The sequence below is a fragment of the Engraulis encrasicolus genome, chromosome 21, assembly GCF_034702125.1.
Source record: "Engraulis encrasicolus isolate BLACKSEA-1 chromosome 21, IST_EnEncr_1.0, whole genome shotgun sequence".
NCBI lineage: Eukaryota > Metazoa > Chordata > Actinopteri > Clupeiformes > Engraulidae > Engraulis > Engraulis encrasicolus.
In genome coordinates this window covers 27,479,675-27,492,174 of record NC_085877.1, presented here as the reverse complement: position 1 = coordinate 27,492,174, position 12,500 = coordinate 27,479,675, and the positions used below count along the sequence as shown (strand labels likewise).

Sequence of the window (12,500 nt, the reverse complement as noted above, 5' to 3'; positions counted from 1 at the left end):
GACATTTTCAAATACAGAGGTCAAATACTATGTGCTGTACTGCATACTGTACATTTAGAATGCGTCAAACACTTCAGTCAAACTCTTCAGTTTGTTTTCATTAATCACTGCATTGAGGATAAATGGGGGGTGGCGTATACAGACTGAATTTATCATTGTTGATCATAGGCTATATTGATTTTCATCATAGTTACATTTTACATTACTGAATAAAAATACAGAGGACATGACCTCTGTGTCCTCAATGGTAGTAACGGCCATGGATGTGGTCCAAAACAAAGCCAGTGCCCAAGTGTCCAAGCTAATAGTGGGCATTCCGGAGGTGGCAGAAGCTCCTGCAGTATCATACAAAGATGGTGGCTCGTTTGCAAGTAGAACCAATAACAAGGGGAGTGAAAGGGGAAGTTAATGATGCTAAACTACAAATTTCGTACCGTTACCCCTCCAGCGTGCGGGGTGGAATGATGAATTCGACATCCCGCAACACTTACAGATGAAGGCAGTCACATGTAAAGTAAAGTAAAGTAAAGTAAAGACGTTAAATGGGGAATTATTCCCATTACTTGAGCTGTCTAATGAATGGGGGTTTCCTGAAAAAAGAAGTAAGAGTTAAGCAAATCTAGCCCTACATGGCTGCTGGATAAAGACCCAAGCTATGAGATTTGAAAAGCGTTTCTGTACGTGTCTGGACTCAGGAGGATTTCAGGTCTAGAAAGTGACTGGTGATTTAACATCTGTATGTGTCTGCACTCGGGCTATGAGATCTGCAAAGTGACTGGTGGTTCTGCGTGTGTGTACATATGTGTCTGGACTCAGGCTCTCAAATCGTCAAAGTGAGGTGGGCAATGTTTCCTCCTGTAAAGTCTCCAATATACTTACACACACATGTTGTTGCAAAGATCCCGTCACCATGGCATACATACAGTAAGATTGCATTACACTTGATGGTGACGGTTTTATTCAGAGCGACTTGGAGTTATTTGGGTACAGGGTATTAGTTTACATTCCCTGGAGCAATGTGGGGTTAGGTGTCTTGCTCAAGGGCTCTTCATCCACGTAATGTATGATATGGGATTCAGACCTTCAACCGACAGATTTCAAAACCAACTTCCTAACTATTAGGCCACTGCTGGCCCATGCTATTTTATTGTAATATGGAGCACGGTAATCATATTTATACAATTTCCTCCTGTGCCTTCCTCAAATTCTCAGTTATGCCTGTGACGACGAGATGACAGGAGGTATGTTGGAATGACGTAATCCAGTACGACACTATATTTTGCATCTTCAGCGTTAGTTTACAGGTCAGTTTGCTGGCAGGCCAGGATTGGTTTTCACCAGAAGGCAAGGACTTGAAATCCTACGGCTGCCTCTGGTTTTTGTTTTTTTGTTTTTTAGCTTAGTAGAAAACTTGTAAAATGTGTAAAAGCTGTGCAGTGTGGTACAATAGCAGCATGCATGGACTGGTATTTGTTTGGACGGGTATGAATGTTTCACAGAGAATTGACTTATAGTGACATTGAAGTTGAATGAATGCTTTGAAATTGCAATCTGTTGTTTTGAAATGAAAGGCACTGGCTTCAAAAAATCTGAAGTTCCAAGCAGCAAGTTTGTGCGGCACAATTCACCATCATACAAATCTATTTTCTCATTTTCGAAAATCCATAATCCCTCCTGGGTGAGCTTGTTGCACTCAAACTACTGGACACAAACCCATTGTTTTTTCCACTGGCCAAGTGACAAGAGAGATACATTTTCTTTTCTGTAAATGTCACAGACTTCCTGAAAGCTGTGCCCACTTTCGAGTGCCCGGCGCAACGATGAACAGAATTCCATGTCACAAGTTGTCAGCCCTATTGTCTGTCTGCCAAAAAACTTGGTCATGAAAAAAGTCAACAAACTCGACACCCTGTGTGTGTGTTTGTGTGTGTGTGTGTGTGTGTGTGTGTGTGTGTGTGTGTCTTTAGGGGGTAGGGGGGGTTATTATGATGCACTGTGTGTGTGTTTTTTGGGTGGTTTGGAGCAATTGGCTTGTCCCCTCAGGACCTTTATCACCCGATAGGCTGGGTCTTTAATCGTGTGTGTGTGTGTGTGTGTGTGTGTGTGTGTGTGTGTGTGTGTGTGTGTGTGTGTGTGTGTGTGTGTGTGTGTGTGTGTGTGTGTGTGTGTGTGTGTGTGTGTGTGTGTGTGTGTGTGTGTGTGCAATATTGCCCATCTCTGCTTGAAACTAGTGTGCCAACAACAGCTAGGGCAACAGCGGACAAAGATGCAGGCGTCAGCACCCAGCACGCCAGCCAAATTTAACCCCCACCTCTCTCTTTCCCCCTTTCCCCAGCTCTCTCTCTCTCTCTCTCTCTCTCTCTCTCTCTCTCTCTCTCTCTCTCTCTCTCTCTCCCTCTCTCTCTCCCCTTTCCCCCCAGATCCCACGTTGCAGTACTAAATATACACACACCATGCAACCCTTCCCCACAACACCACAACTCACTCAACTCAACACCTCTTCTCCAGAGGCCATTTCCATTTCGTTTACAACATCCAGTATTCAGAATAAGTCACTGGTCTGCAAGTACGGCAATGAGTCGGTGTCATCTTGGTCTAACAACAACCGATCCTCTCCTGCACTTTCACTTTCACCAATTGCAGTATAAAAATGAAGAGAGATGGACCGCACACTTTAAACTTGTTCTTTTAGCAGCAGCAGCAGCAGCAGTTTTTATCAGCAGAGAAGTGACAACCGTTTTTGGCTGTTGCCCTCACCAGTGTCAGGCACTCTTTAGACCAGGGGTGTCAAAAATAAGGCCCGGGGCCGGGGGGTGGGGGTGGACGCGGACCGCCAGATGGTTCAATCTGCCCCCAGACTTAGAGGGAAAAACTAAGAATGTCAAAAAAGAACACATCTACCCCATTACAAAGTTGCTGCTGGTGTCTGAGATTTCAGGTTTTCAAAACTTGAGAACAATGTTATTGTTCACCATTCAATATTCCTGGTTTATGTGCTGTGTCTATGTCTATGTCTATGCTGTTTATGTCCTTGACATGACTGATAGCAATGTGATTCCGATATGAACCAGAAATTTGCAATATTTCGCAATTACATCACTGGTCTGGCCCACTTAAAGTTGAAATTGGCTGTATGTGGCCCCTGTACCAAAATGACTTTGACACCCCTGCTCTAGACACTGGGATGCAACCACAAGAAGAAGCTTGAAGAATGTGATCCATCTCACCTTTTCATACTGTTAATTCATTGGAGTTGTACCATGGGGAAGCGCAGTGTACACAAATAATTACTTCCACCGGTCAGGAACCCAAGTAGCTTCAGTGAAAATCTGTTTGTAAATGTACTATTATGTGTTTTATTTTGATGTCATTTGCTATGTTTTTCTTGGTCATGCAACAGATTTGAGTTTCACGTATTTGCCCCTTACAGCCAAACCATCCCTACAATGGCATATTTGTGTGTGCAGTGCATTGGTCTCATCAATGTAAAGACTCTGCTCTCTAATGGCAGTGCAAGGTACTGCACCTCAAAATTCCTTAAAACATGACCTGCCTACTACCCCTGTCTTCTTCATCATGCATGATAATATATCTGGTTTCATTGGAGGATGAGGTTACATATTTCTTTGAAGTGAAATGAAATACATGATGATCATCATAAACAACAACAACAACAACGACAAATCTTCCGTCTGTTGGTTCAGTCATGCCATATGACAAACAAATCAGAGTTTGGCATCTACATGGTGGTGGGAACAGCATGTAGTCTGCAGCTGACTCCTCTTGTGGCCATGGGAACTTCAAAAACAACTTCTACTGTATGGTTGCCAGCGCTGTGAGTCAGAAAGTTCTAGAAGAACTTGTCTCCTACTGAGTAGCTATATTTTCTGCTTTCCTAAAAATAATGTTTCCAATATTGTGTCAGTTGTTTATTAACATGTAACAGGGTTGAAAGTGTTCAGGTCAAGAATATCTGAGGCACTCAAGGTTACGTTTTTTTTTTTACTTTTTATTTGGCTACAATGTAAAATTGTAGCCAAATGAAAAGTAAAAAAAAATATTGCAACCTTGGGTGCCTCAGATTTTCTTTACCTGGACCAAGTTTGAGAACCCCTTCGTTGATGAGCACCAAGGGGAAAAGGTGAAGACCCAGAAGCACTCAAAGTTCCTATTTGTTTTTGAGGGTTTAGTGATTTCTGAATTATTTTGATCACACCTCAATGGCCTATAATCACACTACTGTAATACAGTTGAAGGAGTGGAGCATCTCCCTCTGTAACCAATGTCTGTATGGGAGAGATAATTTTGTCTCCAACCTGAAGGCCAAACCGAAGACGAAAACAACTTGGTGCTGCTTTCAAGCACAAGATAAAAGGGTCTTTTATCTGCTGTTCCCACTGTAGCCCTCAAGGGTGAGTGAGCGTAGCATGTGATGAAATGATATGAAATGGAAATAGACACTTATAATTAGACCTCATCCACCATTTCCCCAACAATAACAACAAAAAAACTGAAACAAAAAATAGATACAAAATTGGGAACATCATATAACTAGTGAAGACAGTAAGGCTAACAAAAACAGAAATCATAGGCCAAGCAATCTGTGACCAATGCAAACCACACAAAGCAGAAAAAACTAAATAAAAAAGAAAATACTGTAATACACTAGCAGATAGGCCTATCTAGCCTTCTGTAGTAACAATATAGTTATCTAATGTAATCCCAATTATGTGCTCTCTTTCATGTGTGCTTGTGACCTCCTCTGCTGTGCCTTTTTTGCCAATAAGATCCACATGTTACAGGTAAGCCTAACAAGAAGAAACAATACAGCTGGATAACCAATTAACTATGTAGCTTTGCTAACTGCTGCAGCTTTGCGCCAATGAAGTCAAGGAGTTTCATGTAGTACAGGGGTGCTCAACTGGCGGACCCAGGTCCGGATGCGGACCCATACGCAATGTCATCCGGACCAAGACAAAATCCATCTGTATTTAATATGTATAAATTATACATAAGATTTCGCTGCCATGCGATCTATAGGTGTATTTCTGCGAAGCCAGTCTTATGACAAATAAAAGTAGGCCCATCATCACTATGACAACTCAGCGAGTGAGGCTATTTTCTGCATCGGTCCGTAGCGACTTTTTTGGACCCTGGAAACATACGAAATTTGGGGAGTGGACCTTTACAGTTTCTAGTTGAGCACCCCTGATGTAGTAGGTCCCAAGCGTACTACACAGACACACAACAGAAGACCCAGCTGTAGCTCAATCGACCGGGCACACGACTGCTACACCGGCGGCCCAGTTTGGATTCTGGCCCAAGGTCATTTCCCGAACCTTACTAGTCTCTCTCCACTCGTTAATCTCCTGTCCCTCTGTGACGGTCCTGACACAATAAAGGCATAAAGAGCCCCCAATTATTATTTTTTTCACAAGGACAAAAAAAGAAAACACCTTATACGTAGGCGAATAACCCACCAACAATGAAGTCTAAATACAATTTAATCCCAATCCGGTCCCTTCCTGTGTCCTTGTGACCCTTCTGCTCAGCATTTGTGCCAACAAATTCAAGGAGTTTCATCTAGAAATCACTGATTATGTAGGCCTATGTAGTTAGCTAATTTAATCCCAATCCTGTCCTCCCCTCTCATGTACCCTTGTCACTCCTATCCAATGCAGTCTGTTACCAATGAGGTCATCAAGTTCTCGAGTCTACAGTAGATTTGAAAGGAGACGTCTGTTTCCTCTCTCTCTCTCTCTCTCTCTCTCTCTCTCTCTCTCTCTCTCTCTCTCTCTCTCTCTCTCTCTCTCTCTCTCTCTCTCTCTCTCCGGCTTTGATCTGCATCCACCACGTGTGTGTTCTCTCCTCTTCCCGGCAGCCAATAAATGATATGGCCTCCGAGAGTGACTGAACGTACTATAACGCATGCACGGGGACATATATAAAAATGGTTTATTTATGTGGGAGAATGTCAGACGAGGCGGGGGAGCAAAGTGCCCCATAAAAGATTGAAACGGCGAGAGCGAGAGTGAACTAGGGAGTGAGAGAAGAGAAGAGAGAGATGGGGATGGAGAGAGAGAGAGGGGGGGGGATCATTGCTTGTCTTGTCTTGTGTGTGCTTTATAGTCATATCAGCAATCACCAGACATATGGCAAGATTCACATGTTTAATCAGCTGACTGTATAAATTAGGATGGTCTACCCTCTTTGGGAGTCTGTTTGTACACAAGTGAATAACTGGATGTGTGTGTGTGTGTGTGTGTGTGTGTGTGTGTGTGTGTGTGTGTGTGTGTGTGTGTGTGTGTGTGTGTGTGTGTGTGTGTGTGTGTGTGTGTGTGTGTGTGTGTGTGTGTGTGTGTGTGTGTGTGTGTGTGTGTGTGTGTGTGTGTGTGTGTCTGATTGTGAAAGTCAGCAGAGAGAGAGACAGAGAGAAATGTGTTTGGACAGGTGAGATGAAATGCTTCCCTATGTGAGGATGACATAAAGTGCAAACTACCATCTCATATTCAAGATCAGGTCAAAATCAAACTCATATAGTGTGCACAGTATGGTGATGTGGTAGTCTAGTCTTTAGTATGATGATGGCATGTTTAGGACAGCCTACAGAGGGTGACACAGGGGTCAGTTGTCCTGGACCTGCAGAGGCGAGAGGGGGCTTAAAATAGGCTGTTTAAGCCTATACAGTACATCAGGGGTATTCAATTAAATGTCAACGAGGGCCAGTTTTTCAAATTCTTCCCAGTAAAGGGGCCGAACTTATATACGTATGTATTATGGTTGCCGACTGTCAATGAAGAAAATACAGGACACTTCATTGAGGTGGGGGGGTCTGGGGTCCACCCCCAGAAAGTTTTGCATTTCTTGAAGGTCATTTCCTGCTATTTAACGTCCTGTGTCCCGTTTCAGCTTGATACGGAACCCATACATTTATCTCTAAATTCCGAAACTGTATTTCAAGGGGCTTGTGGGGGGCCAGAACCTTGCTGTCCAAGGGCCGCATCTGGCCCCAGGGCCGCCATTTGAATAGCCCTGCAGTACATTGTACAGGTATATACTAGACGAGGTGCCCTTCCAGATGACTTTGTCTTTGGCCCGGCAAAAGCTATCAGCGGCCATGTATAGTCTACTGTACTTGTGGTTCATGTTTATATAGTTTGATAGTTTGCATTATAGCATACTCTGAAAAAATCTCCCCCACATATACAGTACTTTCTTGTAAAAATCCAAAACATGACTTTTGTCAAAATGATTGTGTATTTACTGGATGTAGCATTACTGTACATGGCGGGGTGAAAAAATAAGCACTTCCAACCTGCAGATAAAGATTACTATTATCTTAGGACACAGATGGTGATGCCTCCAGTGTGTGTGTGTGTGTGTGTGTGTGTGTGTGTGTGTGTGTGTGTGTGTGTGTGTGTGTGTGTGTGTGTGTGTGTGTGTGTGTGTGTGTGTGTGTGTGTGTGTGTGTGTGTGTGTGTGCGTGAAAGCTAAAGAGAGACAGAGACAGAGACAGAGACACAGAAAGAGATGTTGAAACCTTCCCCGTCACTCCTTCAATTGTCCTTCCCCTTCAGACATGCAACACAGTGAGAACCCAGATGTTTAGTTCAACCCTGCCAGCAAAAAAGGCACCGACCTTGGCCTGTTTTCACCTCCGAATATCCCTGTGTCTTTTCCCTGTGTGTGTGTGTGTGTGTGTGTGTGTGTGTGTGTGTGTGTGTGTGTGTGTGTGCGTGTGTGTGTGTGTGTGTGTGTGCGTGTGTGTGTGTGTGTGTGTGTGTGTGTGTGTGTGTGTGTGTGTGCGTGTGTGCGTGTGTGCGCGTGTGTGTGTGTGTGTGTGTGTGTGCGAGCATGCATGCACTCTTGTGTGTGTGCGCACGTGAGTCTGTGTTGCTGGTAAATAGCCATGGGGTTGATGAGTTCGCTTAGGACCGGCGTGGGTGTATGTGTGCAAGCACATTTTCATACAGTCTAGAGTATGACAACCTGCCGCTGATACAGATGTAAAGGCTGATTCAGGTTTTTAGATGCGTCCCATGCATCTCTATAAGAGGCTTTGTCCGTCCGTCCGTCTGTCCATCGGTCCGTCCCGTGATGAGTTTCTGAATTGTGATTCCCTCTGTGTCCACAGGGCGGCACAGAGAGTTCAGTTGCAGTTCAGCTTTGGCCAACATTTTCAGAGAAACATGGCAGCGATTTTCTGTGATTTCCAACATCAAGTTTTTGCTTCATTTAAAGACCATACATGCTTATAAATGCCATCACTATCATGGATTGGTGTAAAAATGCACTACAAACCTATTTCACCCAAATAGGTTTCCCCACTTTGTCATTTGATCACTCAATGTTTTTAGCCAGCCAGGTAAACTAGAGTTAGCATTCGTTAGCCTTTTACCACAACTAGGCAGCCACAGGCTTACATTGCACTACTTCTTGTACAGTACTTCTAACAATATAACGGGGCTTAAATGTTATCTAGGACCAACATGCAATCGCATTTACGCCATGTAGACACTATGTTGTGATTATGTAGCGATTGAGTGACTCAGAGTGGGTAATGTGTGCAAACGATCGTTCGCCGTTTGCTATCTGGCCTGTTCTGCCGGGTCTGTCTGCCGCGGGCTGACAGGGCAGCAAAGCTTGAAAGGCGGGTAAGAAGTGTAGCTAGCCCCGGTAGTGCGATCTTGCGAAATATAGGGTGATGTCGCGCCCGCCCGCTTGACAGCGCGCACGACTGACAGAATTTTAATAGAGCTGTCGCCTAGCCTACCTGAAGACCCCTGGTTTTATCATGTTTTGGATGACACTGCTTTGTGCCTTGGCGTAAAAAAAGCTCCCATTGAACAATAAAGACATGATTCACCCCAGCGGTTTTATTTAGGCCTATTTATTAGCCTATTTGTCGATGTTTAGATTCTTTCCTGCACGTGATGCTGAAATGGCTTGATAGAGCTACTACCATGGTTCATTAACTGGGCTCTAAATTTAACACCAGCTAACTGGGCAAATGCTGGTGAAATTTCAGTTTGGCTAGTAGAAAAGACCAACTTAATAGGCATTTTCAACCATTAATAATAAGTGTGTGTTTGGCTAGTAAGATTAACATTTACTGTCCATTTTGGCTGGTGAGGGACAAAAAGTTTGTTTTGAATAGACTACTAATGTCTGGTAATTTGGAATTTAGGCTACTTGATCTATTTGAAATCCCATGGTAGGCCTACTTTTTCAAATCCAGGCTTATATATGGTAGGCTTCCTGATAAATTGCCTTGACAGGTTATGAGGAGGCCTGGGGGGCATTTGGGCAAAAAAGGTTGAGAACCACAAGCATAGAGGGACGCATCTGTTGTCCGCCTGTTGGACTTGTTGATTTTAAGTTTATTCCATGGCAACACCACGGTTTGACCATGTTTTTCCATGGCATAAAACACATAAAAGGTAGGCTATTTCATTCCCTTCATTATGAAAAATAAAAAAATAAGTTTCCAAAGTCATATCAGTGGTTCATATGCTCGTATAACAGGGTTGAAAGGCAGCTCTAGTCTGAATCCCCTTAACCTTTTCAGCCCTTCTCTTGCATCATTGATCTGTTTGCCCTTGGCTGACGTTTTCCCATTTTCCTATCTGGGTTGCATACCGTACGTAAAGGTCAACCTGACATCTACGGTAGCCCTTCTGGAAAGTTCTCCAGGAAAAAATCAAACCAAAATGGTCCTGCTGAGACCATTAAAACCCACCAATTTATGGATTTTCCCCTCCAAACAAAGTGTGTGCGCGCAGTTTGTGTAATAGTACAAAAAAAGGTAGGCAGAGCTCAGGAGAGTACATCACAGAATGAAGATCTGTGACCTGTTTTCTTTTTTTTCAGGCATTCTTTGAAAACTAATTACAGCGACAGCTGAAACTGACCCAGAGCAGAAGTGGTCAATCAGGTAGATAATGCACGGTAATTAGCTGTGAGTACATTGGCAATGCGTGTGGGGTCACATACCAGGCCAATATACGTCAGCCAGTTTATTTGGATGTTGTTTAAGTATGCTACGAGGTAGCATTGTTGTGCTGTTGGCCAGGGAAGCCGACAAGGGGGGACAAACAGGTCACTTGTCCAGGTCCCAGGGAGAGACGGGGCCCAGAATTAGGTCCTCATTACATTCGGTTTTGTCCCGGGCCCAACCAAAGCTGTCAGAAGCACTGCCAGTGGCTGTAAGACAAAGGAAGCATTTGGCAACCCAAGTAGACCATTTGTCTTTTTGTTCTCACTTGGATAGTCGATTTAACATCCTCTAGTCTAGATTGTATTTGGTCCCAGAGTACGGAACACATTAAGTGTTGAATTAACATTTTCTTCCTGTGTACAGTATGTGAAGACTATACTTAAAGGATGTCCGGTTTATGTACAGTTACTAGGAACAGTATTACATGCTTAGTACAGTCAAGTCACAGTGTGATGTTGTTGAGTCATTTCAGCAATGAGTGAACGCGCTAGTGGGCCCCTCTGCACAAAGAGGCTACTAAATGTCCATTAGGAGTTAATAACACTTTTTAAGGGACCGTTATTTTAGAGTGTCACTTATTATATTACTTGTATATTACTATTACTTGTAGCCTACTATTATACATATTATTTTATAATTTACACCCTGAGTGTCCACAGAAGGTTGTCGGCCAGGCAAATCTGGCCATGGGAGAGCTTGGCTTGACGGAACAGACGGAGGGCCATGGTGTATATGTGTGTGTGTGTGTGTGTGTGTGTGTGTGTGAGTGAGTGCGAGTGCGTGTGTGCGTGGACAGACGGCGGGCCATGGAGGGAGTTTAAGGTGCCTGCCTGCACACAGCAGGGACCTGAGCTGACAGGGAACAGAGGACAGTCATGAGCAAGCACATAGCTGAAGCTTAGCAGAAGTGGTGTGTGTGTGTGTTTGTGTGTGTGTGTGTGTGAGAGAGAGAGAGAGAGAGAGAGAGAGAGAGAGAGAGAGAGAGAGAGAGAGAGAGAGAGAGAGAGAGAGACAGAGAGACAGAGAGACAGAGAGACAGAGAGAGGATATGCCTGTCTCTGTGTGTGGGGTGAGAGAGAGACAGCGTGAGTGTCAGACTGTGTGTGTGTGTGTGTGTGTGTGTGTGTGTGTGTGTGTGTGTGTGTGTGTGTGTGTGTGTGTGTGTGTGTGTGTGTGTGTGTGTGTGTGTGTGTGTGTGTGTGTGTGTGTGTGTGTGTTGGGGGGGATGACTTCACTCCCTTCGTCAGCATTGCTGCTGATGAGCCCTACTCATGCCATGCTGTCCTGTCTGTGATAGCAGACAGCCTGTCTGTATGTGTGTGTGTGTGTGAGAGAGAGAGATAGAGATAGAGAGAGAGACGCTGTGTGTGTGTGTGTGTGTGTACATTAGTGTGTGTGTGTGTGTGTGTGTGTGTGTGTGTGTGTGTGTGTGTGTGTGTGTGTGTGTGTGTGCGTACGTGCATGCATGCGTGTGTGTGTGTGTGTGTGTGTGTGTGTGTGTGTGTGTGTGTGCGTGCGTGCGTGCGTGCGTGCGTGCGTGTGTGTGTGTGTGTGTGTGTTTTTGCGTGTGTGTGTTTTTTTCACTTGGCCCTGACACCACTTTTTTCTGGTGGCAGGCTGACCCAATGGTGTAGTGCTGGCTCAATCTATCATTTATAAGTACATAGTGTTTTGTGTGTGTGTGTGTGCGTGTGTGTGTGTGTGTGTGCGTGCGTGTGCACATGCGTGTGTGCAAGCATCCGTGTGTGTGTGCAAGCATCCGTGTGTGTGTGCAAGGGTCTGTGTGTGTGTGTGTCCATTACAAATGGGTGCCACTCCAGAGTGCTGCAGAGCTACACCAGAGGCCTGCACCTACACCTCACAGCACTGAATCTTTCATGCCCTACTACTACAGCAGTATTACGCAAGTCTGTGTGTGTGTGTGTGTGTGTGTGTGTGTGTGTGTGTGTGTGTGTGTGTGTGTGTGTGTGTGTGTGTGTGTGTGTGTGTGTGTGTGTGTGTGTGTGTGTGTGTGTGTGCACACAGTGTACATGTGTGTGAGTGTGAGTTTCTGTGTGTTTGTGCACGCCTGGTTGTACCCTGTTCTCGCTGTAGGTTCCTCATCATTAATTCATATTCTGCTCTCAAAAGAACAGGAGAGAACACCTAGTCCCCTGTTTCACCTACAACCCAACTTTCTCTGTTTTTTCACTTTCCTCTCTGTCTCTGTTTCTGTCACTGTCTCTCTCGCTCAATCTCTCTCTCTCTCTCTCTCTCTCTCTCTCTCTCTCTCTCGTCCTGATGTCATCAATGTCTGCCTTCCAACCTCTTGTCATTCTACCTGTCCTGCCCTTTGTCACTTGTTTCCTCTTGTCCTCCGTTCCATAGCTTTCTGCTCTTCCATCCTACGGGTTTCTCTCTCAATATATACCCTTTTTTCTCTCCATTTTTCAAAATCTATCTCTCTTGTCCTTTCAGAGTGTGTGTTCTTTTTTCTCTTTTCTGTACATCTCTCCAACCATAT

The 12,500-nt window shown here is 44.4% G+C and overlaps 1 protein-coding gene across 4 annotated transcripts in view; it reads left to right on the top strand.

Moving 5' to 3' along the window:
* Nucleotides 1–12,500, top strand: part of casq1b (calsequestrin 1b) — a 53,306-nt gene that overhangs the window by 16,615 nt on the left and 24,191 nt on the right. Inside the window, exon 2 of one of the 4 annotated variants that reach the window (XM_063186507.1) lies at nucleotides 4,788–4,802. The exons of the other annotated variants lie outside the window; for them this stretch is intronic. Within the exon in view, the coding sequence (XP_063042577.1) occupies nucleotides 4,788–4,802 (15 nt within the window). The remainder of the gene's footprint in view (nucleotides 1–4,787; nucleotides 4,803–12,500) is intronic. 4 annotated transcript variants of the gene reach the window in all.